Source organism: Akanthomyces muscarius, chromosome 1 (genome assembly GCF_028009165.1).
Source record: "Akanthomyces muscarius strain Ve6 chromosome 1, whole genome shotgun sequence".
Classification (NCBI taxonomy): domain Eukaryota; kingdom Fungi; phylum Ascomycota; class Sordariomycetes; order Hypocreales; family Cordycipitaceae; genus Akanthomyces; species Akanthomyces muscarius.
Window position 1 is genome coordinate 6,368,608 of NC_079241.1, and position 26,223 is coordinate 6,394,830.

The following is a 26,223-nucleotide window of genomic DNA, read 5'->3' on the forward strand; positions in this document are numbered from 1 at the left end:
AGGTGGGCAGTGAGTGGCACATGGGTTAGCGGTGGTGAAGCCCAGGTACAGCGCTGTCGACCGCTCAGGTAGGCTTGATGCCGGTAGAAGCGAGGCCTTTTGTGCGCCGGATACCAGTCGGGTCGACCAAAATTAAATGATTAAAAATCACGCCTGGAACAAATAGTCTCTAAGTATGTTTACACAATACCCAAGCCTTGGGAAACACCTCTTACAGGTCTCGTACTGGATACCTATACCTTACTCGGAAACAAAAGATGCGAGTTGGCGAGGCTGTGTGGGGTTCAGGGGACCATGGGTTCTGTAAGGCGCTGATTGGTCCTGTAATGGCACTAGCATTAGTAGGGTAGGTAACTAGGTAGGTACCTACCTAACGCCTACCAGTAGCAGATCCCCTGGAGACCGCCCGTGCCCGCTAGAAAACGGCTGCAAGACGCTGCTCACAGGCCGTTCGGTGGGCTTTGGCGCTTTTTTTCGGGGCCGAGGCTCGCTGCTGTCACGGACCTACCACTGTGCTGGTGCTCCAGGCTGTGGCTGTGGCTGGCTTCCCGCCGAACCCCTCAGCTTTCAAAGTCCCCCCGGTTCCGCCTCACCTCATATGCCATATGCCATTGCTCATTGTCCGATTCTTTCTGGGGTATTTGTATCCGCAGACTTATCGTGGCCATCTGTTGTCCTCTTGTCCTGTTGCCCTCTCCCCTCCTCCCATTCGAAATTTAAGCTTTTCTGTTTCACCGTTGCCATGTGCTAGGCCGCCTCCCTTGCCCTCTTGCTTTCGCCCTCTGTTTCTTCCTAGGCTGCTCAGATTGGCCGACCAGCCGACCCACTAGCCACCACGCATCATCGTCACCCAAGCAGCCAGCCCGCCGTCTTCTCCTGACCCTAGCCGGAGCACAGCTTGTGTCGCGCTTTCCACTCCATTGCGTCGGAGCCTCTGCGCAAACATGACGGTATGTCCATCTTGCCATTTCGCATCTTCCCATCTTCGCAATATGCCTTGCCACCATGCTCAACCAACTGACAGCGGCCCCCGCCTCCCTACAGACAAAAGCCGCCAACTACATCGAGCAGCTCGACAATGCCCGCTGCCGAGGCGACTGGCCTGCCGTCCCCGAGCTCGTCCGCAAAGTGCGCAAGCATGCTCCCCAGCGAGAATGTATGCTTCCTCATGCCCTTCAATTGGCTCCGCCGACTCTTGCTAATCTCCTCTTCCCCCAGGCCTCACCCTGACCGCCGAGACCGAATGTGCCATCTCCAGCGCCACTACCGGCGCCGAGCGTCCCTCGATCGCCGCCATTGTCGAGAAGCTCAACGTCGATGCCACGATACCCAAGCTGCACGCCGCGATTGAGGGCGAAAAGGTCAACAGGCAGGATGCCTTCCAGGCTCGCGTCTGTGTCGGCTGGATGTACTGGGTCGTCACCGAGTACACCCTCGCTCTCGACCATCTTCCCAGTGGCCTCGCCGAAGCTGGCCAGGACGGCCGCGACTCCCTGACCGAGTGGACCAGCGTCTGTGCCATGAAGTCTGCCTACCTCAGAGCCAATTGCCTCATGCGCGACAGCCAACAACGCCAGTCAGCTCTTGCCGCCTTCCAGTCCGGCCTGCCCTCGCTCAACCGCGTCTGGGGTGGCCAGCCTGTTCACTCCCAGCTGAAATACTGGTCGGAGCTCTACCTCACTGAATACTGCGTCTTGACTAGTGAATCGATTCGTCAAGGGGACGCCACATTCGACCAGCAGAATTCCATTTCCTGCTTCCGCGCCTGGGCTCGATACTGGGAGGCCATGGCCGCACCAGTCACAGGTGGCTTTGGCTTCAAGGGCTCCGCCACATCCGTCCCTCGACGAGCCATATGGAGCGAATACTATCAGGGACTCTCCAAGCATCTTCTAAACGACGACGCATTCCCTCCTGCCAATTTTGGCAATGTCTCTGCCGACACGCCTGCTCGAACCCAATTGCGAATGGAGCTCAAGCGCGTCGAGGCTTCCTACGAAAGGCTGCTCCTATCCGAGACAACGTTTCCTCGAGCTGACGAACATCGCACCGAGGTGGAAATGTTTATCAAGCAGGTCATGGACAATTGGACCATTCTCTGTGGTCGTGGCTGGAGCGAAAAGGATCTTGGCCAGGCTGGCCGCGCCGGCATCAGCCGCGGCGTCCTCGACACCTTGTACAGTGCTGCAACCAAAACCTACCACTCCACACTCATTCTCCGATCACTATTCACTGTTCACGTCTCCGTTGCCGAGTTTGATCTCGCATTCAAGGCTCTAGACTCCTACCTCGAAATCGTCAGCAAGGGCAAAGCCCGAATTGCCAAGACCGGCATTCCGGAGCCTAACTTGGACAGCGATGCTACGGTTTTGGAAACAATGTCCCAAGCCATCATGACGCTTTGTCTCTACGGCCACCACAAGTCTGCAGAGAAGGCGCGCCGCCTCGGCGCTGAGCTTGAAGATTGGCTTGCCAGGCTACCTCAGAACCAGCCTACTGGCGAATCCAGTAGCTATGTTCCACCCCGCGTCATCGCTCTCGCTTGGCAGGCTATCGGCTTGTCCCATGCCCATTGGTCTCGCTCAACCTACGAAGCAGCGTCCCGGACCGAGATTCAGTCCAAAGCTATTCGATGCCTGCGCAAGTCGCTGTCCTCCGAATATGGTCGCTCAAAAGATACCCGCAGCATTTTTGCCCTAGGTGTGCTCCTTGCGGAACGAAAGGAGCTCTCCACTGCCGTCGAAATTATCCGATCCACGCTCATGTCTGCCAAACGTGATGAAAGCGGCATCAACGATGAGCTCTACAGTGGCCCTTATTGGCAAGAGAGATCGCTTATTCCCATGTGGCATCTTTTGGCCCTATTGCTCAGCGCGCGCCAGGACTACGTCATGGCCAGTAGAGCTTGCGATGGCGCTGTTGAACAATTCAAGGATCCTTCTCTCCTCTTTGGAAAGACGGAAGGCTTCAAGAGCGAGCATCTCAACGACTCAGAAGTCAAAAGTGTCTCAACAACAGAGGTACAAGGAGGATTGGTAGATGAGATGGACGACTTGGAGAAGGAAGCGTTGCTCGAAGTGAAGATGACGCAATTGTCTCTCGTTGAGCTCCAGGATGGACCTAATGCAGCGGTCAATGCGAGCTATGAGCTTCTGACTCTATTCACTCGTCTATTCGGCAACGTTTCAAACCCGCCAGCTGCGCAATCGCGGTCCGATGCGAGTTCCAAGATTGGGTCGGGCCGCAACAGTTTGCGTGGCAGCATCTTTAGTTCCAAGGAGAAATCGGGAGCGTTGTCAAGGCAGTCGGATGAGGCTCCGGGCGACAGAGGAACTGCACTCCCTATTCGGCCGCCTACCTCTCAGACGGTGGCACCCTCCATCCAAGTGACAGACGAGACACCGCGACCACCAACCTCCCGTCGCACTAGCACTGGCCCAGGAGATCCTCCCCGCCGCAACAGTCTCAAGAAGAGAAATCGCAGCCAGACCAGAGGGCAAACACCCACGAACGGCACTCTGTCTCACCAAAGCAGCCATGTCGACGCTGAACCCTTCTTCATGCCCACCTCCGACGGCAGTCAGCCCGACGTGCCAAGAGGCCCACCTGTCGCCCTGGCCTCTTCGCTTCTCACTCGCGAGAAGACGGTTTCCTCAATCACCTCTCGTGGCTCGATCATGTCGAAAGGCACAGAGTTTTCAGATCTTTCATTGGAAATGACACATGTGCCATCACATCTGTTGCCGTTGGTGCAGTTTTCCAAGGACAAGGAGCGGGGCAGACGCACAGCTATCCTGGTCAAGGTCTGGACAATGATTGCGGGCTTTTACCGCCGGGCAAGCATGCTGGACGAGTGCAAAGCGGCCATTGCAGAGGCACAGAAACTTGTGCAGGGTTTAGAAACTGAGGCGACGCGCGATCCCTCGGTCACTGGAGCCGCAAAGTCCACTGTCTGGGCGGAAAAGAAGAGTATTGAAGCTCTTTGGGGCGATATTTTCTCAGAGGTATGTTGAAAGAGGATTTTTTTCATTCTTTTTTTTTTGCGTCGCAATCGCAATCCACTGACAATTCATAGCTTGGCTCTCTCTCGCTCGCCAGAGGCAGACCCTTCGAGGCAAGAGCCGAATTTGAGAACGCTCTCACACATTGCCCCGACCACCCCGCTGCAACAATTGGCCTGTCGAATATTCTTCTCGACATCTACAGCGAGACGCTGCTGCCCGAACCCGCCATTCCAGCACTGGCCAACAGTGAAATTGCGTCCGACCCAGCCAGCGTTGCTCTCTACGAGCACAGTCGCAAGACTGCCGCCGCAGGTGCGAGCACGCTGCCCTTCTTGGCGCTCGGTTTAGGGCCGTCAGCAGCCATCGACGACGACGAACCGGCTCTAGCGCCGGGTGTCCAGTCGACCGCCGTCTTCAACCGCGCCCAAGACAGCAGCGACAACCTTCCCGCACCGTACAAGACGACAAGCCTGCCGCTTTCCGACCGTCTGGCGGCTCGCGATCGCGCTTACACGCTCCTCTCTGGGCTGACGAGACTGGGCACGGCGTGGGACTCGTCGGAGGCGTGGTTCGCCCTGGCGCGCGCCTACGAGGAGAGCGGACAGCCCGACAAGGCCAAAGAGGTTCTCTGGTGGTGCGTGGAACTGGAAGAATCGAGCGGCGTGCGTAGTTGGCGCAACATTGCTGCTGGCGGCTACATAGTCTAAGTCGGTATTTCTGTTGTCTGTGTCGTCGCTCGCTTGGTACTTTTTTACCCTGCTGTCACGCCCATCTACGTTATTTCTCTGGTCTTTGTTTAGCACCGAAATGGCGGGCCTTGTAGCAACAAGCTCTGGCTGCTGATCCTGTACATTCCCCCCCTCCCTTCTCCTTGGCGGAGAGAAGCCCTGCCTCGTTTCCTTGGTCACGATAGCATCAAAAGTAGTAGCAGTCAACTGGCCTCTTCTCACTTATTCACTTGATTCGGTCACAAAGCAAGGGCGAGCAACAGAAAAGTAGAGCAACTGGAACTTTTTATTATTATTTCTATTATTTATATTCAATACAGCTCTATCTCTAATAGCATTACTACAAGAAAGCATCACTTTTTGACACGTGTGTCTCCATGCGGCCACGTACAGTATGAAACTACGAAACTACGAGGTCATATCACCAGAGACAAGAAAAGGCTTTGTTTTAATATTTTTTTTTTTTATTAAAAACTGCCGACAAGATAAAAAGAAGACGCTGCAATAGTCAAATTGACAATTGCACAAGTGTAATAATAATACAAGGGTATCGTTCGAAAAACTGCCAACAAGATGAAAAAGAAGACGCTGCAATTGTCAAATGACAATTGAACAAGTGTGATAATGATACAAGGGTATTGTTCGAAAACTGCCAACAAGGCAAAAAGAAGACGCTGCAATTGTCAAATGACAATTGAACAAGTGTAATAATGATGCAAGGGTATTGTTTGAAACCGAAAAGGTTTGCGCTGAAAAGTCTGAAGACAAACATAAGAAGAAGAAGAAAAAAGAAAAAGAAAGAGAAGACAAGAAAAAGACGGGAAAAAAGACCAGTTGAAGCAAGAAGATGCAATCAATCTTGGTCAGCATCATTTTCTAGGCTCTTGAGGTACCCGCCCAAGTCATTGATGACTCTGTCCTCAATCGATGGCCCTGCCACCGGGCCATCCTCCGCCGGGTCAGGCATCGGCAAATCAAGGTCATCGGTGAACATCGGCCCGCCAAGGGGGGAGTCACGCTCCGCTGGTTGGTGAGGGGGGAGAAGAGTCCGCTCAGGAAGGACAAAAAGTGGCTGGGTGTATGAGGCTGGTTCCGGAGCAGGCATGAACAACGAATCATCCTCGTACAGGTAGTTACTGTAAGGATCCTCGGTGACGGAGCCATGCTCGGCCAGAGCCTCGGGAGGAGGAAAGGAGGGCTCTGGGCCGGCGGCGACGGAAGCAACGGCTTCGGCGGCCGCCTCGGCGGCGGCGGCTACGGCTTCTTCAGGCTCCGAGAAGGCGTAGCCGGGCACTTCGAGAAATTGATCAAAGTCAAAGTCGAGGTCAAAAGAAAAGTCAAAAGAGAAGTCCCCGTCCTCGACGACGTCGGGGACTTCAGAGACAGGGCCAGGCTGCTGCTGCTCTTGTTCCTCTGGGGAGGCCGAGTGCGGGCTAAGCTCACGGCCGGAGGAAGGAGGGGTGAGGTAAAACTGCTCAGCAGGAGCAGGAGCAGGAACAGGAGTAGGGAAAGCAGGCTCAACGGGAGCAGGACCAGCGGCAGGCTCAGCTGGAGCAGGCGCAGGCTCACCGCCAGCGGTGGCAGTGCGCCTGGCCGCCCGCCGACTTTTGCGGGCGGCGTCCTCGTCTTTCAGACGCTGCATTTCCCTAGCTTCATTGGCCTTCTTCCTCTCTTTCTGGAGTGCGGTGATTCGGTTGGCGAGTTGCACCAGAACATCTCTTCTGTTCGGGTGCGTGGGCGGGAGGCTTATGCCTTCGACCCGGAGACGTGTAATCTCTGCATCGTACTGGGCGTTGGTGCGGAAGGGCTGCTTGCTGCCGCTGCCACGGCTCCGGCTGCGGCTTCCGTGCGCTTGAGCAGCAGGGGCGGCGGTGGGCGCGGGCGCGGGCGCGGGCACGGGCACTGACGAGGGCGGAGGGCCCTGTGGCACAAAGCCATCTGGGGAGAAACCATTGGGAGGCAGCTGGGGCAGCGGTGGCTGATATTGCTGCTGCTGCTGCTGCTGCTGATAATGCTGCTGCTGCTGCTGATAATGCTGCTGCTGCTGCTGCTGATAATGCTGCTGCTGCTGCTGATAATGCAGCTGGGGTTGCTCCTGATGCTGTGGGAGTTGCGGCGGCTGCTGCTGCTGCTGGAATTGTGGCTCCTTTTGCAGCTGCTGCATCAGCAGCTGCAGCTGATGCTGCTGCAGGGGGAGCTGGAGCAATGCCTGGTAAGGCGACGTCGTCGGCATGTCCATCAGCCCTATCGGCTGGCCACTTGCGGCACGAGCCATAAGCGTGTAGAAAGTGGCATCATCCATTGTGACTAGATCTATATTAGCACTTTCTGTAGTAGCTGGCTCGTCTTCGGGTACTTACTAATAGGATATCTGGATGAGATAAGAGAAGACTTTTTTTGGGTTGGTTTGATCTTTCTGTTTTGCTTGTGGATTTTGCGATGCCTGTCGTCTCTTCTTGATGTCTTTCGTCGTTGCCAGTTTTTTTAAGTGGTTTGGATTTTCTTCCACCTGTACTAAGGAGTGTAGCGAGTGTTGATGATGAGGTGCTTGTAAGCGCACGGTTGGTTTTTTCAAGAGTGACGAGGTTTGTGAGTGACTGATTTTTGATCCTGACACTTTTGTGTTTTTGCAGATCTTGACGCTTTGAGAATGCGTCTTTTGGCACAACTTGATGAAGGAGATTTTTTTGCACGAGTATTTGGGGATATACCCGGCGAGTATCTCAACACGAAAAACTGCGTACACTTGTACAGGGTGGGAATGGGCTTGCGAGTTGTTTTTTGGGAGGGTTGGTGACGAAGGCGGTAAGAACGAGGCGGCAGGTACCTGGGGGGATTCAGATTCTGCAGAGCAAGTGATGAAGCTTGATGCTAGATGACTGCGAAAGCAGAGAGGGTATTGCAAGAGCAATGAGAGAGAAGAAGTAGAAAGCTTGGTGCAGAGTCTGAAAGACGGAAAGATCGAGGGCAAGAGACTTGGAGAGCAAGAAGAACTTGATGCAAGCCTAAGCAGAGAAGATTTGATATGGGAGGGGGGAGAGGGAAAAAAGGGAAAAAGGGTCGGGGGGAGCTGGCCCTTTTATGATAGTAGTACATTGTGACTTCTTCTCTCAATATCTGCATCCAAAGTCAAATATCTCAGCCTCATTCTAACTTTTCAAATGGACGAGTTCTAGAAGAGGGAGGTGGCGAAGAGCACTGCAGCGGGCGACATGTCCCAAGAGGCTTTCCGCCGGTACTCTGGTGGCCACCAGGACCTCGGCTGTCCGAATTGGAATTGTAATTGCCAATTGACCAAAATAGTAAGAAATATGGGGGGAAAAGGTACATGTAGATAAAAACACGGCCGAGTTACAGCCAAGACCTCGTCCACGTTGGTTGAACCAACAGCAGCAGCCCGTGTTGGTTCCGCAGGCTTGCCCCAAATAATCCATCATCTTCTATACCAAACGAATAAATCCCTCAAGGCTTACACATTGTTAAAAATTGAATCGTGGCTTAGTCTTCTGTGACTCAAATACATGCTTCAGCCTGTGGCCTCTTGTGATGAGGCGTAGATGAGGGCCTCTTCGTGGCTTGAGGTAGCCATTTGGAGGTCGAAGATGGCCTCGAATCGGGCATCCATGGTTCTCTAGCCCATGCTTGTACCGCAGCACCCTGATATAGCCGCAGAGTACACCAGACTGCCGTCCGCAGCAGGCCAGCTGGCCTTTCAAACCGGACGCCCAAAGTCAATATAGAATGAAATGGCTGATTGCAGGGAAGAAAAGTCTGATTGGAATCCAAAAAAAAAAAAAAAAAAAAAAAAATGCTGGGCTCGGGCAAGATGCTGGGCTCGGGCCTGAATGTCTTCTCCAATGGTCTACAAATGGCAGGCACTCATGTCGCGGGATTGCAAAAGGTCACGGTATATGGCAGGTCCATCCCTGCAGACGCCGGCCAAGAATGGTCAGAATTACAAGCATGCTGGCTCTCAGTTGTGTTGTTACAGCGGAAATAAGTCCGTCACTAGAATTGTTATGTGGGAAATTTCACTGTTCTTTATCCTTTTGCCCTTCCATGTTCTGTGTGCAGTATTTCTGTCAAAGCACATAGAGGACTGTCGTTGGTGCATTACGTTGCGCTACCTAGTTGTACCTGACCAACGGCTTCTAACGCCCAGCGGCTCAGATATATTGTCCAATCAAGTTCCTAGCCATTGCCAGCGCAATCAAATGAGAATCAGCATTCAACCGGCCATTGAAATGGGGGGGAAAGCATTGCTTCCAGCTTTTCTCGATTGCTGCTCTGAATGGGTTGTGACAAGAATTTACGAAACGTGGCATCTACTATGCATTTTTCTCGTGGCTTAGGTGCTGCTTCACATGCAGACGCCACCATTCCATTCTGCCTTTCCTGCCTTTTTGGAAATATCTCACAAGGCAACCGTGGCCTTCATTTGCGCTTCTTCAGAACTAATTTTGTTTGCAATTAAGTCTATGCAAACCGAGGTCAGGGACCAAGCAGCACTTTGCCTCCAACTTCGGAACGGAAATGCCAGTACATATCGGTGTCGTGTGCAGAGACATGCTTCAAGCCCGAACTTTACAATTGTCGTGCGCAGAGGGTTTTCAAAAAGTTCTAGCGCCTTCTTCTGCAATTCGTCATGACGGCTGCCTGGCAGGACATGCTCACGAGTTTTCAGATACGTAGACTGCAATCTGTTCCCAGGAGGCGAATGCAGTCTCGCAGAGAGCTGAAGCGGCGCATGCTGGCCAGGAATCGAACCAATTCGATAACAACTACGATTGATTGCAATCAATTCCATCTGCCAAATCTTCTTGGAAAAAAATTTCAAGTTCTGCCTGCCATGTGGGTGACGAAAAAGGCATTTCGTGATTGACGGAGTGATATCGAAATAAAGCAAAGAAGCGTCAAGGTACAGCACGCAGCACCATTCATTGATGAGAGAGACGTGCTTAATTGATGTGCAAGGTAGTGAGTAGGAGTCCATAAGTGCAATTGATGCATACGTGGTCAATTCCCAACGGGCAGACAATGCATGGCTACTGCTGGGGAAGGTGCATGTGACACGCTCGACTTCTCGTCCCAGCGCCCGCACAATGCCTGCGACTGACTTTTTAAACCTCACTACAATGCGCACTCTTTTCTATGCTTCCACTTGCTTCGGTCTTTACACCACATGGCGATGATTGTTCCCAACCTCCTCGCACCAGTCCGGAGCCTCCTCCTCCGCTCGTGTCGCCGAGCCCCTCTCCGAGGACCGTGACGGCGGCCTCGGGCTTCGTGGAATTGAACCCAATTCCTCCTCCAGTCGGCTCCGTCCATCTCCCGAGTGCGAACATCAGCGCGGCATTCTACAGGCATAGTGTCAGTGCAGCAGCCGCACTTCCATGCAATTCTCCCAGGATCTCATCCAGCCCCAAGGGCCCAACCAGCAGCCCCATTGAGTAGCCAATGCTGAGACATGACACATCCTTGCCCTCTCGCCCGTGATCTCGCCTCCTGATTCCAGAGGATCCTTCGATAAGGGCTCTCTAGACACGAAACAAATTCTTCAACCCGGTATCGCCTGTCCCCTAATCCATCCTGCAGTGGAGAAGGCCACGTAGAGAAGTCACGAGAAACAACATTTGTCGCTATCTGTGACTGTGAATAAAAGAAGACAAGGAAAGCACAGGAAAGTTTGCATGCAAAAAAAAGGTAACAATTTCTTCACTTATGACTAAGTAGCTAATCATCTCTCGTTCTATTCAAGGCAGCCATGGCCATCTCCAGCGTACCCATCAATCTGGCACAGCTGGGAGCGAGATCCATATACTTGAAAAGGTTTTCTTTGAGGGTATTGTTTTATTCTTAAAATTGGTCTATGTTCATTTTTAGTCCTTTCCGCAACTCCAATGATTAAATCTCGTCAACGATAAACATGTTTTCCATTCCCAGTAAATATCCATTGCCATCATGCAATTCGCCACCATGCCAAAGTATGCTTTTCCTCGCGAAAACTTGATCCTCAACAGGTGTCATCTAGTGTTCGTGGCGAAAAATCTGCACTCCTGGATGGTGCCACTATTGACGACTCTTGAGCAGACCCTGGAGGTAGGAAGGAAATTGCTTCTTGTCGGCCGACGTAGTAAGTGACCGCAAGAATTCGTCTCCATTGATACCAAGGCTAGGGAAGACTCCATTCTGTAGATTCTGGATGAAAGCATCGCCAGTTTTGGTGTAGATGAGCTGCTCTAGGCTAGCAATCTCCACCAGAATCTGCTTTGTCTGGGCGTCCTGCCCAGGGCGGAAGTTGGGGTTGCGCAGCACCTCCCAGCATGCGCTGTGGAAACGATCAATCATGAATTGATCGAAACCAGGAATGACAGGGCTAGCAGAGCCGGTCGGTGCCGTGGGATTTTGCGAGATTGTAGCCACATCAGGACCGCCCCAGATGGAGGAGATGCGGAGTAGAATGTTGAACGCAAGTCGAGACGGACCCAGATTCCCTTCCAAAGTCTTTCCGAGCTCAATAACGGAAGATATTAGAGACTCAAAGTAACCCTGATTAGCTTCACTGATCAGCACCCCTTCAAGTCCATTGTTAAGGATGATCTGGATAAAAGAAAGGTATTCGCGTCGAAGTTCGGCAAGCTGGATCTCGTCATCTGTTCCGTGGATCGGCTCAGTCAGTCCAGCAAAGATTCTTTGAAGCAGAGGCGTCAGTAAGACATTCAGGACGTCGTAAATTTCTGCCTTGAAACCGAACACGACTTGGTCGAGTAGGCGCAAGAACATGGCCATCTCATCCTTGGACGAGCTTTGTGAGAGCAAACCATCGATCCATTGGGGGAGTTGGGGAAGAACAGCAGCGCCGAGGACACCCAGAAGCTTGGAGAATGCCGAACGGCAGGCTGTTCTAATCTCGCTGGACGAGTTGAGCTGACTCAGTGCGATCAGGATAGCCTCTGCAGCCCGTGAAAACTCAGCTGCCACCAGCTTGTCTGGCGGAGTGTGCTCTTTGCTTGTCGAACCGGGCGTCCAATCGGAGAAGCCGTGGGCGAGCGTGCCCAGAGCCATGACGATGTGATGAATTTGAAGATTAGCCTGGGCATCACCAGACTTGGCACGGGGTAGATGCACTTCCATGTCCTGGAATAGAGGCTCCATCACTGATCGTACGTAAAGAGCCTGTTTATCGACGGGGGTGCTGGAAGTAGACGAGATGCATCCGATGGCCTCGAAGAGGTAAAGCTGGCTAGTAAATAGAGCATCGGCAGAGTGGTCAGATTCATCCGAGGACATGTCATCATCCGCGTCTTCGCCTGGAACTTCGGCCTTGATCGGCAAGAGGTCTCCAATAGCCTGTATGACTGTTTCGGCGACGTTACCGACCCGCCCACGAAGCTGCTTGATGAATCGGTGGAAAAGATACCAGGAGCGAGTCTTGAGACGCACATGCTCGTGGTGCACTAGTCGAACAAAGTTTTCCAGTACTGGCGGGATGAACTGTGCGTTGGTATCAAAGACGGCGCTGTATCGGACGCAAATCTCCATGTACTGGAGCAAAATGGCGGGGTGCGAGAAGCTAGCAATGCCTATAGTTTCTTAGTAAAAATATCGATCAGGATAGATGCCAAACATACCAGACTCGACCATTTTCGTAACCATGACCACCAGACGCTCGGAAGCCTCGCTAGAAGGCTGATTCTTAGTCCCAGGGCCGTGGTTTGGCAACGCAAGTTCTCCAAAGAGATACATTTCATGCAAAGCCAGATCCAAGTCTCTCCAGTCCATCTCTGATCCTCTCTGATCGAGGGTCTGAAAGGTTGTGGCGACCAGGTTGCTGAGAATGTCCATGTAAAGTGGTTGGTTGATGGCGGCAATTGTCTTTTGCAAGTTCTGCAACTTCTTTCTGAGTTCTTGAAACTCGGCCTCGTCTGTCTGCTCGTCTTCGTTGCCCCAGGATGAAGTTTCGTCATATCGCGCCTTACGGATGATGGCGTCGAGAATGGGGGCAAGCATGCCGTTGTATTCCTCTGGAAGCTGTCCAAGCTTGCGCAGAAACGTGAGGAGGTCGGTGAGAGCAGGGATTACGGTAGAGCAGACCTCGTCGTATTCGTCGGAGAAGAATCGGAGTAGGAGCGGAAGGAAGTCGTTGAGATGCTGCTTGGCACGAGATCTAGTATCATCGTTGATCTGCGAATCGTCGAGCGCTCTGATAATATCGGAGACGACACTATTGACAAGTTTGGCGACGACTTCGGCGAGATCAGTGTCATATTGGGGTGTCCCACGATAATCGTTCAGCAGAGGCATAGCGACAAGCTGATTGACAATATTCTGGAGATTGAGGAAGGAAATCATCTCCATCTTGTCGGCAGAACGCATCTTTTTGCCGCAGATCTCGGTAAGCGTCTCGATGGCGACATCACGGACCTTGTCGCTTCGACCTTCATTCTTGTTGCGGCCAACGACAGGGAGAATCAGGCTCAGCATGTCCTGGCTGACGATGAGAGAAATATCCATCCAGCTGGCCCACTTTCCAATGACTCTGAGGACCATTTCGACAACGGCGTCGTTATCGCTGTAACGAGCGAGAAGCTGCTTCCAAGACTCGGCAACGCGGTGCATGTCCTGTGCTCTCAGCTGGTCTTTGAGCTCCGTGTTTCGCTTGGACTCGTTGCTCTGGCGAGATAGGAGCATATCAGCAATCTCATCGTGAATCGAGGACAATATGCGGAGATAGAACAGCGTGCCGTTGACGTTGTTGACGTTGTTGGCGATGCCGGTGAGGGCAAGGAAGTCTTCGAGGAATGAATGCCACCCATTCTGATAGAGGAATACAAACAAGTACGTCAAGGTTTGTGTGAGCTTGTTCTGAATGTGAGGCTGGTCGGTTTCGTTCTGCGCGTCGGGGCCGTAGGTTTGGCGAACGTATTCGAGCAGCGCCTGCTTGAGGTAGCTGAGACTATCGGCATCGAGACCGTGGTTGTATACAGCATAGTTGATGATTTCAAGGCATGTCATGCGGGCAAGGTCAGAGGCCCTAGGTGATGCTCGAACATATAGGTTGGTGCAGGCTTGCCATGCTTGCGGGTCGGATCGCACCTGGCCTAGATACTCCAGAGCCTGCCCTTGAAGGGACTGGTCGGATCTGGGGTTCGACAAGATATCGACGACATTTTCGATCTGTGTTGCAGAAGCATGTTAGCTGCAGCTCGGGAGAAGCTCCTGTGTGCATAGAGATGGGTGCCGGCGGCAATGACGCCGTAGATGCTGGTCGCAGTGGCGGGGCACGAGGGGAAAATTGTGCTTTTTGGTATCGTACCTGAGCCTCCATGGCTGAAAAAAAATTGAAAAAGAGAGTGTGCGCAATTCAGAGGTGCGTTTTAAATCCCGGGCTATGCTTTTGATAAGGACTGGTGCAAAACTTTTCGCGGGGGGCTGCTATAACTGTGGCAGCGTTGGGCATACAGCATACAACATGGTAGTAGACAATGTGGCGGGTTTCGAAATTTGAGGAGGGGGACGACTACCGCGGATGCATGCCTGGGAAGACGGACACGTGTGAGAGATGGTGTCGGCCAGGCAGAGGCGGGATATTCGAAGCGGTGCTACGGCAGTCTGGGTTCGGTGATGGCCGTGCGGGATAATTAGGGTGTCAGAGTCGATTGTGCAGCCGGTGTATCTGGTGATGGGATGCGGAAGCGTTGTGCGTCCATTTCCCAAAAGTCGGTGCCAGTCTCGTGCCAATGTGGGGGTTGAGCTCACAGGCTTGGCTGGCTGTGGCTAGTGGATGTGTGTCTGAGCTGCTGTGGCTTTAGCTCTCTGCTGTGGCGGGTGCTGTCCCATGCTTCGTACGGTGCGCTAGTGGACTACACTGTTTAGCATTGCGATGATTTTGTATGGCACAGTGTGATTTTGTCTATCACATCAACGTTTCTTTTGTCAGTGCCTATTTTCTCTTTTGCCTAAATTTAACTTCTATACGATTCATTAACGAATATAAACGTCTATGCAGTATCTTATCTAGCGTGCTATCAGACATCTATCTCCCCAAGAAGTTGGGCTACATGTGTTGTGTTGTAGACTTGACAGCATTTTAGGAGTCCTGTACAAAACTACACAAAAGCTACATGCAACCTAGTGAAGAACCGGAAAAGGAACAGAAAGCACCAAAATCGTATCAAAGAACCATGTTCGAACAGCATTGACTCAGCAGACGGACGAATCGTAGACAACAAGGCCACAAATCGTACCACGAGTTACATGGCTTTAGCTACCGGGTAGCCTACAACACGAAGCCACCAGATCTGAACCAGTTCGACACCGGAAGCATTCCGCGACATCATCCCTTGACAAAAACAGACGTGCTTCACCCTGCACAGCGCAGTTTCCCTGGCTCTATCACCGCAGTGAATGAGATACTACCACTCTCACACAGCTTATCGCGAAACACAGTATACACACGGGAGGCAGCATGCGGCTGTCACTGAAAGTACTGCATAGGTCACGGCATACGTCGCTAGTTATACTGGCGTAAATGCCACTCCCAACTACGTGCTAGGGCGGAAGACTTCGAATGCTGAGCCGACCAACCACGTATAGCAGAGGGGTATTACACAGGTCCCTTGACAGGTGACAGTGCACTCTACAGCAGCACCGCAGCGTAGCCATGCGGTGAACCAAGCCGGGTATCTGGGTACGAAGCGGCCATTTACACATGCCCAAACCGAAACATTGATCCGAGCTGCCGTCCAAAAAGCATTCGTTGCCCGCCCAAGCTAAAAATGCGATCACGGCGTCAGTTGGTCACGCTAGACGCGCTGGATGCCAAACAAAGAGCCACTCCCGCCCGTTGTATTTTGCTTCGAGACACGCCTTGGAAAACACGATGACAATGGAGGTTTGTTCGATTGCTGTTACCGCGCCGCAGTTCCATACGCCCCTGGTGTGCCAAGGCTGAAACGTCGTCTGGAATGCGACGTGTGGCCGGGAGGATCCATCGAGTGGTTCGTCTCGCCAGGCATGCCGAATGGCCCGGGGTCACGAAACAGAACAAAAATGGCCAATTCGGATACCAGTATCGCGGAATAACGACCGTGAACAGGTCCCAGAACGTGTGTTGTGCCTCGAGAGTTCGAACGGCGGCTGGCATGTTGCTGACGCGCCGAAGGTGACGGAGAGCCGATAAATTCGCGAAATCGCACACGTCGCGAGAGAAAAGCCTAAAAAGTGGTCAAGAAAACGATGAGAAGCGTGCTGGAATGACAAAGATGGAAAGCGCTCGACTCGTAGCACGTATGGAGAGCAAGGGTCAAAAAGACTTTTCCAGAAAGCTGAAATGGAGGCTCAGCGGCACAGGGTCGCGTCAGGACCCCATATGTGACACAGCACAGAAACAAGCTTTATTGGAAGCGACAGCCGAATGAAGCATATTCCAGTCAAACGAAAATAACACAAAGGGTGGCAATCTTGAACGAACGAGATATGTTGGTGACACGAGCCGCATGGAGTAGTTTGCACTACAGACCACCGCGCAAGTTACATGCCCTCTGTTGTGGGTATGCTTGCTGCTCAGGGCAGCTCCCGGAGTCGCGGTGAAGCTCGAGATATCCACAATCTGTACACAGATGGGAGGAAATAGGGACAGAGCAATGACCAAAGGGGTTGGGAGAAGGAGAAAGTCACTGCGACGGATATATTACCCGTTCGATGAGTGATTAGAAAAGTAGCGGTCATGGAGTTGACGGCCCCCCCTGCGCAGCGCGAGCCACTCATCCACTGAACTGCAAATAGTGGCAAAACAATACGAACGAACAAGAGACTCACAATGAAATCAGGAAAATGATCTGAACATGAAAAGGGGCTGCTCCTTGGCTGTCGATGTCGTTCGGTGGACTAGGAATCTCGTGTTTCGAAAACCGCAAGGGGGCCCCCGGACTGCGCGCCGCCGCCCATGCTTGTCTGTGGAACCAGTCCACCGACGGGCTCCTCAACTGGCAATTGGAAGCTGGTACAGATTAGAAAAAGCTTGTTCCCAACGAACAAGCCAGGGTTCGAAAACATGCGCGGACGAGGAACCGCCGAACGACGGAGGAGCTGGGCAGGGGACCATATCGTAGGGCCGAGGACACAAAGGACCCGGGACCGGGAACACGGGCGACGGAATGGCGACGGGCCTTGGGGCGCTACAAGGCATGCTCTACTGGTAGTAACGTACCTCCTTGAACTGTCGAAAAGAATGTCGTTGGCCATGGGGTTTCACGGTCCACGTTCCCGTTGTGGCGCCGGGAGAAGGTCCAAGGATGCCAGCTCGCCTACTGGTATCCGCACACAGCATGCGTTTTTCTTTGGTGTAACAGAAGACAGAATAGATGCTGTGGAAGCTCGCTTCGACACACCGACGCATTTGGCATCAATAGTTTGGATATTCGAATGCCTGGGGAAGCGGGCACGACCACTTTGTCAAACCCAGAGCTTGTGATTCCCTCCACAGCGCGCGACGCAGAACTTTCATTCCGATTGCCATCTACACATGTACCCAGAGACAGCACATCACATCACATGACGAAAAGCCAATTTTGGAAAGCCAAATTAGCATCTCACTCACGCGAATTAAAGGAAAAAAGACTTTACGCGACTAAAACGCGCCTGAACCGTGTTTTCGCCGACTGGTTGCCAGCCGTCTGGGCTGTGTGGTGTGGGCTTTCTACCAGTACAGCGCCCGCTACTAGTGACGGCACTTTGGGGCACTAATCTCGGGGGAGCTTGTCCTGTCTTTGAGCTAATCTCGCCGCCTGTGGAAAATTTCCGAATACTGGTAAGGAATCATTTAAAAAAAGAGAGGTCGGCGTCGCATTGAGAGATGCTTTGGTGGTGGCGGGTAAGACGATTGGCTCGTGCGGGCATTCTGAAATTGGGGACAGGTTTGGTGTCTCGGTTACCTTTGAATGGTCTCACCTTGCAGCGTATGGTCACGTTTTTTCCTCATATTACCAGTCCAGCTATCAATAAGCGCTGTAACGTGTACAATTTACAAGAAAAAGAGCTGAGCCTGGGACTGCACACCGATGCTGGTTGGTAGGGCGAGAGCCCGGCAGATGCATAGTCTAACATGCCAGCATAATAACAAGGCGCCCTTTATTACTCAATGTGGCGGCGGCCATCGTCAAAAGTGCAAGCGTAGAGAGTAGTTCTTGCTGGGTAAGTGGCATTTTATTGGCCACCTTGCTGCCGTGGTCTTGTGCCTGCAGCGTTGCTAGCTTTAATCCCAGCGCCGAGCCGGGGTTCGAGAAGCCACACGCCCCCTTTTCTCCCCAGGCTTGCGTTGGTCTGGACCGCCTCTTGTGGACAGCAATCTGACGGCTTTGTCGTTGGATTGGCGAAGATGCCAACGGATTGAGCTGGGGGGCGAGGCTGTGGCGAGCGGCCATTTCCCATTCAGCGTAGTGGTGGCGATGGATTGCGAATTTTTGGAGCGACCAAGGGGATACGGGAGAGCAGAAGGGAGATAGGAGAAGGTCGCTTACTCGTACCAGTAGCCAGGCTGCTAGGTTGTCGGGCAAGTTGTTTGTGCCAGCGCATCGCTGATATGGCGCTCTCTCTTTTCGAGTAGCTCTATCAAACTACCGATACACGGGCTGGGTGACTTGCCCAGCTCTTGAGGAGCGAAGCGGGATATTTTCTCTCCAAGCATATCACGAACCAAGAAAAGAGGCTTGCTCGCCCTGGAAAACTTGGCTTTGGTTCGGCAAAAAGGCGATCCACAGCCGACAATCCATCGGCTGGGCGGTCCATCCAATGTCCATGCAGACAACGTGCTCCGCCAAGGTTCGTCGGTGGCTGAGCGGATGCAACCTCGAGCGACGGCCTTCTTTTTCGCTCCTACTTGCCAGTTGCCAGTGCTAATCAGTACTCTAAGAAATTTACTGGAGCTGTTGCTCCCCGGCCCCCCCCAAGGTTAGCAAAGTAATAGTCTGTGCCGCTAGGAAAAGCGCGCCGACGTTTCGTATTGTGTGGGCAGAAGATCTGTTCCTGCATTAGCGGGATGTGAGCCGGGACCAGTCATGATGCGGCATTCGGTCTCCTTTTTGGCTGTCCCCCCCCTTTTCTGCCTAAAATTATGAACAGGGCCTTGTCAAGCTGTCAGAATGCAGTATGCAGTGCACCAGGCGCTCGTGGGGAAATTGTTATGCAAGGCAATATCAGGCAGTCAAGCCGCAGCGCTTACAGGCCACCAAGGTGTACAGTAGGATGCAGCTGTCGGCAGCAAGGTAGCTACCTACAGATTACAGTGGCGTTCGACGGGCGTTTCTGGCGCGACGACTATTGGATGGTGTAGCCAGTGGTATGAGATTATTGCACCGACTGCTAACGATGATGGAAAGTAATCAACGCCGCTCGACGTAAAATGGTTGCCATGGGTTGGTCGGGCTGCCTCGACGTCAGTGCTCTCCACTGACTTGGCGGCAAGCAAGTGACAAGCAAGGAGCGAGCTGCCCTTTGTGAGTTGTCTCATGATGCCATCGCAGACGCAAGGCGAACCGTGAGACGGTCTAAGACATTGACTCTACTGCTCAAGCAAAAATGCCCTGACGTAGGCGGTCCCTGAAGCCACTGCGCGGTGACGATCCTTCTTGTTTGCTGATGCCAATTGCATCACTCAAAAGCCAATGCTGGGCAAGCAACGAAGGCATCACCAACAACCTCTTGTACTTGGCTAGCTTATATGGAAACAGGGCACTGCTCAGCTTCAGGAAGCAGACAAGCGTGGTGTGTAAAGAAAGCTTAAAATGTCGGTAGACCGGCACCCGGATAGAGGCAAGCAGTTCAGAGGAAAAATGACAGCGATGGCGATCTCTCATTGTCAAAAACAAACAATTGATCTGTATGGTATCTGACACCTTGGCCGAGCAGCAGGGCAGCGGACCACTGCAAGGCTACTAAAATTGTCGCAGGCGCTAGCGCACGTTGCTGGACGAGATCTTTGCGCCGCAGCTTTTTTATGCACAGGTAATGAGTGAAATTGTACGGATACCATCAGACAGAAATGGCAGCAAGGCCGATTGTTGGAATTAATAACGGAGCATCAGTAATTTTAGGTTGTCCTGGTGAGCATGATGGAATTGAAATGAGCAGCTCATTCAGAGATGGCTTGTGCTGTCGGATGGATGTGAGCTCGCCGAAGCTATAATTAGCAGTGGTTGTTATAGGGGCATGGGCAAAAAAGACGGAACCGCAGACAATCAATTGAAGTGGAATTGAACCAACAAGCGTGCTTAATTGGAACAACATCTCGATTCACAAGGGGAAATTCAAGACGACGCAAATCAAGTTGTGATGGGCAGGGACCGACGGGCAGGAAATGGTGACTTGCAGTGGCAGTGCTCGTCCTTTTTCCGGGGCCGTCACAATGAGGGTTCAGAGCATAATTATTTATTATTCGTGCATTATTGTTCCCCATCACTGGTACTCGCCTGCACCGGTGCGTATTAGTACAGGCAGGGAAAAGTAGCGCGTGCTCGGGCGAGAGCAGGGTGAGCAGGGATATACTGGTACGGTTTGCAGATGGAGATGGGCCGCGCATCTATGTCCAGAATTGGGATTGATCGGAGGCATCATTACGGAGGGGAAGGATGCCAGGAAAATGATGCCGGCTCAGCCCAGAAAGGGGAGGCAGAGGCCGGCGGCTGGCCTCAAAATAATACGAATTAAAATAGAATCAATATGTGAAGCTGGCGATGCTACTTTTGCGCCGGGAGATGAGGCGAGCAGGCACCTACAGGCTGCTAATTACAGCGAGGTATTACTGTGCCCGTAGGCGGGCCGTCAGCCAGAGATGAGTACCCGCGGACTGGTTCCCCTGGACATGCCGCCCTGTTTCTACTGGTACATTCGCCTGCGAGCGGTGAAGTGCAGCGGGAACCTGCAGCAGCCAGGCACCAGGTACCAGTACAGCGGTCGATGGGCCTGACTGTGCTACGTACTGACTGGGAAGGAGAAGAGCAGCGTGGCAGCGACAAAATGCAAGCCCAGCGGGCCAGAGCAAACAGAAAGGTGAGCTTGGGCATCTTGGTCCACTGAATCCCCCCTGGATTAGCGCGCCCCGTTCCCTTTTTGTCCTCCACTTGTCCACCCATGGGGCCATGCTCCATGCTCCATCACCATTGTCCGCCCCCCCCCCCCATGCTGCCAGCTCCACGCTCATGCTTTCTCTCGACCACACACACACACGCAGCGTTTGGCTCTGTTTTGCCCAGTCGAGCCGCTCAGCACATCCCGACGCGGTGCAATTTCCCAAGATGGAGCTCAAGGGGTGCGTCTAGCACGCTCATCACATTTTGTTCCTTGCTTTGCTAACGAGATGGGTCTGCTGGTAGTCACCACACTGACAGACCGAATCCGCACCCGCACATCTCGCCCGCGATGAAGAACAAAGCCCCCCAAAAAGCCAAGAGAGAGCAGAAAAACGCAAGACGCACACCCCCGACGAGCTGGCTATTAATACCGCTTCCCTCCTCGCCATCCATCTTCCCTTTCTCTTCCTTTCTTCTTCAGCCCAAACAGCCCATTCACAACTACAGCAGCACGCTTTTGACTTCGGTCGTCCATTCTTTCACCACAACTTCCAAAGCTTTCGCTTTAGTCACTCTTTAACCCTTCCATTCACCAACCCCCCCAACAAATCAATCAAGATGCGTTTCGCTGCTGCCGCCGCCGTTCTGGCCACCTCCGTCATGGCCGGTACCGAGGTCGTCGTCGAGCCTACCTCGACCGCCTTTGTCACCGAGCACGTCACCGTCACTCAGTGCCCCGAGACCGTCACTGACTGCCCGGCCCGCTCCAAGACCACCTCGGTCATCACCAACACCGTGCCTTACACCACCAGCACCGTCTACAGCACCAAGGTCCACACCATCACCAGCTGCGCCGCCACCGTCACCGACTGCCCTGCCCACAGCACTGTCGTCAGCACCGAGACCATCTCCGTCTCCACCACCGTCTGCCCCGTTGGCCCTGCCACCCAGACTCCCGGCATCTGGAACAACTCCACCATGCCCGGTGGCAACAAGCCCACTGGCGGCAACAAGCCCTCCGGCAGCGCCTCCATCACCATCCCCGGTGGTGAGAAGCCTACCGGCCCTGCTCAGCCCCCTGCCAGCACCGGTGCCCCCGCTTGCCCTACTCACTCCGTCACTGCCATCACCAAGAGCTACACCACCGTCCTCACCTCGGTTGAGTACTCTACCATCGCTGTCCCTTGCCCTACCGGCCCCGGCAACCCCGTCGGCCCCGGCAACCCCGTCACCCCCACTGGCAGCAAGCCCGCTCCCGGTGGCTGCACTGGTCCTAACTGCCCTCCCGCTGGCACTGGTGCTCCCCAGCCCCCCGCTGGTGGCAACCAGACGTAAGTTTGAACCCAGACATGTCGATCTCAGAGTCACGGTTGCTAACAACCTCACAGCTGCACTGGCCCCAACTGCCCCAAGCCCCCTGTGACCGCTGGTGCCGCTAGCCTTGCTGGCTCCGCCATCTTTGCCGCCGCTGCCGGTCTCGCTGCTTTCGTCCTTGCTTAAATAATTCCTTTCGACTTTTACATAGTTGAAGCCTAACAAGGTTTCGCAGTATTTTTTTACGACTGGCATATTCTTGGGGTCTCTCAGTTAGACATGTACAGAGGTTTAACTAGGCTCCTTTAATACTATAAAGCATTTACGGCAACATTTTTGGTCGCTTGGTTTGAGTGGTTATTACATTTTGGCGCGCTGGGCTACAAATGTATTTTAATTCTTAATTGTATATGGGGCGTTTCGAGGAAGGCGAGTCTTTCCCGGACATGTTCATTGTTGTTTCAAATTTTTCAACATTTTACTTCTTGGCCGTATCTGATCAGATCTCGATTGTGATGAAAACTTTAAAATCAGAATTCTCCGACTCTTAAAAGTGACCGAGACTGTTGCAGACGGAAGCAAGGCGGCAGAAGCAAAAAAGGTCTTGGAACTAGACATCAAGGGACACAAGACCAGCACACAAGTCAGAAAAGCAATTGAGAAACAGCCAGGGAAACAGGGTTTTGGGCATAAGAGGAGAGGGAGAGGGCGATGAGCCGCAGTACCAGTAGAAAACAAAGGAACTACAATGGACTCGAAGGGTGGGGGGAGGGAAGAGTCGAGCCTCGACTGCTGCCAGCAGAGAGACAAGGGGGGGGGGGGGGTGGATTGTTTCCTTGCTCGGTGAGCAGCTCTGTCTGGTGTGGATGAACTGATTGATACGAGCCATGCTTACTTGTTTTCTGGAGAAACCTTTTTGTCCACCATTATCAATTCGGAAGCTCGCAGCGAAAAGCCAATTGACCGACATTATTAATCGTACCTTGAGGCTTGGTGACGGGCGGGCGATTCCTTTTCCCTTGCCAACACCAACGACACCATAATTGTTTCCTCTGTTCCCCTACATGTGACTTGAACAAATCGCCGGCCCGAGACAATCAGCGGGCTGTGTGCAGTACATGTTCACCTCCGAATGCTACTCAGCCGTTGTTAGGGGGGGCGCGCCGAGTCGCCGACCCGACGCTGCCTTTTGTCTTGTGCATAATAATCCTGTTCCTGGTTCCTGGCCCTTGGCCTCATTGGGCTTGGTGTAGGCGGGGGGAACCTTTGGGCGGGAAATTGCACACGCCCCCCCCCCCCTCTCTCCCCGGAAATGAACAATGGTTGGTGCACAGCGCGTCGAAAGGCTCCATGGCCAATCAAATCAAGGCGGCGCTGGGGTTGCGCTGGGGGGGCTGCACAAAAAGTAATACGAGAATGGGAAATGACGATGCACAAATTATGATCGACGACGACGGCTAGGTTGATGAGAGAGAGAAGATGGAATACCGCAGAGGTTTGGACAAGGTTGTCGCAAGGCGGATAATACTTGACGATTTTTATTTTATTTTCATCTCTGAAGATTCGACTGAATGAGAGAGAGGGCGTGCGCTCACAGTCGGGTACGTCAAGTACAGACTGTGCTGGTACGGTTACACGGCGTTGACAGTCACGCGATTTGACATGAATGTCAAGGCTTGCCAATCTCTAGCTTCATGAGAGGTAAGATGCCAATTCTCAGCTTCTTGGTCGTGTTTTTTTTTCTTTTGGAGGTGCCAGTGCTTGTTCAAGGCCACGCCCGTTCCAAGGCACAGCTCCGCCTCGTCCAATTGTGCAAGCCCCAGTGATGAGAACCCCTCGCCATTTTTGTGCACTTTATGCAGAACCGCCACAGCTCAAAAGGCATCACAGTCTAAAAAGCACAAAAAGAAGCACGAAAAAAAAAATTGGCATCGCGACGTTGCTTTTTTTTTTGCTTCCCTTTTGCGCTCCTGGCCGGCATCGATGGAAAAACGATGAAACAAATGGTCGTGCCCATCTCGATAGATCCCCCCCCTTACCCGTCCGACCGCGATTGGAGACGCAAGGGAAGCGAAATCTTGAAACGAAGTGAAGCGTGGGGGCTCGCTCTCACGGTCACTCTGTTGGGCTCACTGACTTTTTATTTTCGGGGACAATGTTTCAAGCCTGTAGAAATAAAGTTTTTCGCTTCCCAAGTCTTGGACGCTACGCATAATTATGGTTATTTCCGTAGTCTGTGCTCTTTCTTTACTGCAATTTCAACAGACTTTATGCCATGGGTGCTCGTACTCTATGGTGAAACCTCGCAACGGCGGCGCTGGGCTGTTGCGCGAAAAAAAAAAAAAAAAAACAGCTAATAGAAAGAGATTACAGACGTTAATTTTTTTGCATAGATGGCTCAAGGACATGTCTGGATCCATGTACTTGGGTCCGCGGCCGGCTTGAATGCTTTATGCGCACGAGCTTGGCTGCCACTGCGCATGGACTGGTGATGATGCAGACGAGGATGAGGGTCGTCGTGCCTTTATCACTTCTTTTGCGTGGGGCTTCCTCTCTACATAACAACAAGAAGAAAGTCTAGAAGGGTATATGCACTTTGTGATTCCAAAGTAGCTGGGTACTGGTATTGAATCGAGGCTTGGGAAGCGACTGCGACCGACCACTGTACCATGCCAGTTGCACGGAGGCGTGGCTTTGGCGCGATGGCGAGCTGCAGTGTGTTTTAGCTCAATAGGTTATAAGGCTATGCACGTCACTCACAACGAGTTCCGCTATGCTCTTCAAGCGCATATATGTTTGTATTCCTGTGGAACTCATGCCGGCAGCTTCCCCTCTGCCTGTCTGGTTCCCGTATAAGACGGACGAGTGCAAGCTACTCGAAGCCCTGGCAGCTCAAGTTCCAGGTACGGACCGAGTCAGCTTGAAGGTGAGAATTCTCACACAGGCAGCCAGATGGGACATGTAAATACAACCGATGGATTGGTATGGCCACTGGTCAAAGGCGGCTTCTCCTCAAGCAGCTTTTTAATCACAGACTCGGCATCTGACTGCTTCTCGTTATAGATCCCATGTTTGCGACTTTGGCGTAGCGTTTTAGTCCACAATACGACCATCTTAGAGCTAGGAAGTGAGAAGTTGTCAAATATGCGCTCATTTATCGTATGGCATGACTGCATCTTGACCACCTTCCAAGTCATGTTGCACGCAGGAGCCTCAGGATGGGTTTGTTGAGGGGTACTCTTTTCTAAAGAAAAAGTTGGCAAGTCAAAGTGAAAGTCATAGATGGACCAGCGTAGTTTGCTGATGGATTATAGCTTTCTGTCTGTTTTTTGCTGTTCCCAATGGAGCCGTGTTGTTCAACGTTGAAGATGATAGATTTATCGAATCGGCAGAACAGGCCCAAGAATGGACTGCTTCACCAAATGACGAAAAAGAAGACAAATTCTTTTTCCCAGAGATGCACCAGACACTATACCTAATGGTACAAGTCCAAGCTGCGCCGTCGTGGTCGGCCGTTTCGCGACTCGGCCGTTCGCGACTCGGCTGGTGTAGTCGCTCTCGCCAAAACAGATGTCGTCTGCGAATTTATTCATCCCGAGTCCGATTATCAACATGACATGTCCGGAAATCTCTACTCGGACGCGAACATGGCGCCCATTTTCTCTTCTGCAGCCCATCCAACACAGCCTCTGGCCGGATTACGCAAACGAGGCCTTTCTATCCGACGCACCTGAAGCCTGCGTGCGTAGGGCGCCTCGTCTCCCACGCCAGGTCGATCTCGGGCACACACCAGACCCTCGTTGCGCAGCTGCGCGTGACAAGGACCTCTTCCTTGACACGCAGGACTGATGGGCTCTTTGCTTGCTGAAAATCATCGCCCGGGCTCTAACCCGGTCCGCTGGTAGGCTGTGGCCCCGGTGCAACGTCATGCCGCTGCGGCCCAATTCGGACTCGGGCTCGGACTCGTCTGACAGCCCTGTGGGTCCTGCCAGCTGCGACAGCCTCGTCCATCCGACCAACGTCATGCATTGTCGGTCACGATGCAGGCACCTGGCCCATCACGGCGCCCTTTTGACAGAAACTGACGGTGCTATATTATTGCAATGTAGA

At 52.8% G+C, this 26,223-nt stretch overlaps 5 protein-coding genes across 5 annotated transcripts; 3 read left to right on the plus strand and 2 right to left on the minus strand.

Annotated features, from left to right (window-relative positions):
- Window positions 1–944: 944 nt before the first annotated feature.
- On the plus strand, window positions 945–4,711 carry LMH87_007160 (uncharacterized protein; the record flags this gene model as incomplete). Its single annotated transcript, XM_056192202.1, has 4 exons — window positions 945–950; window positions 1,045–1,156; window positions 1,219–4,004; window positions 4,076–4,711. 4 exons carry the CDS (start codon window positions 945–947, stop codon window positions 4,709–4,711), a joined length of 3,540 nt encoding a protein of 1,179 aa, XP_056060445.1.
- Window positions 4,712–5,585: 874 nt separating this feature from the next.
- LMH87_007161 (uncharacterized protein) lies at window positions 5,586–6,374 on the minus strand (the record flags this gene model as incomplete). Its single annotated transcript, XM_056192204.1, has 1 exon — window positions 5,586–6,374. One exon carries the CDS (start codon window positions 6,372–6,374, stop codon window positions 5,586–5,588), a length of 789 nt encoding a protein of 262 aa, XP_056060446.1.
- A 4,427-nt stretch (window positions 6,375–10,801) lies between these two features.
- Window positions 10,802–14,060, minus strand: LMH87_007162 (uncharacterized protein; the record flags this gene model as incomplete). The annotated part of the gene is made up of 3 exons (XM_056192205.1): window positions 10,802–12,315; window positions 12,364–13,909; window positions 14,049–14,060. The coding sequence occupies 3 exons, from the start codon at window positions 14,058–14,060 to the stop codon at window positions 10,802–10,804; spliced, it is 3,072 nt and encodes a 1,023-aa protein (XP_056060447.1).
- Window positions 14,061–21,024: 6,964 nt separating this feature from the next.
- Window positions 21,025–21,379, plus strand: LMH87_007163 (uncharacterized protein; the record flags this gene model as incomplete). Its single annotated transcript, XM_056192206.1, has 2 exons — window positions 21,025–21,038; window positions 21,103–21,379. 2 exons carry the CDS (start codon window positions 21,025–21,027, stop codon window positions 21,377–21,379), a joined length of 291 nt encoding a protein of 96 aa, XP_056060448.1.
- A 38-nt stretch (window positions 21,380–21,417) lies between these two features.
- On the plus strand, window positions 21,418–22,299 carry LMH87_007164 (uncharacterized protein; the record flags this gene model as incomplete). Its single annotated transcript, XM_056192207.1, has 2 exons — window positions 21,418–22,130; window positions 22,188–22,299. 2 exons carry the CDS (start codon window positions 21,418–21,420, stop codon window positions 22,297–22,299), a joined length of 825 nt encoding a protein of 274 aa, XP_056060449.1.
- Window positions 22,300–26,223: the final 3,924 nt, after the last annotated feature.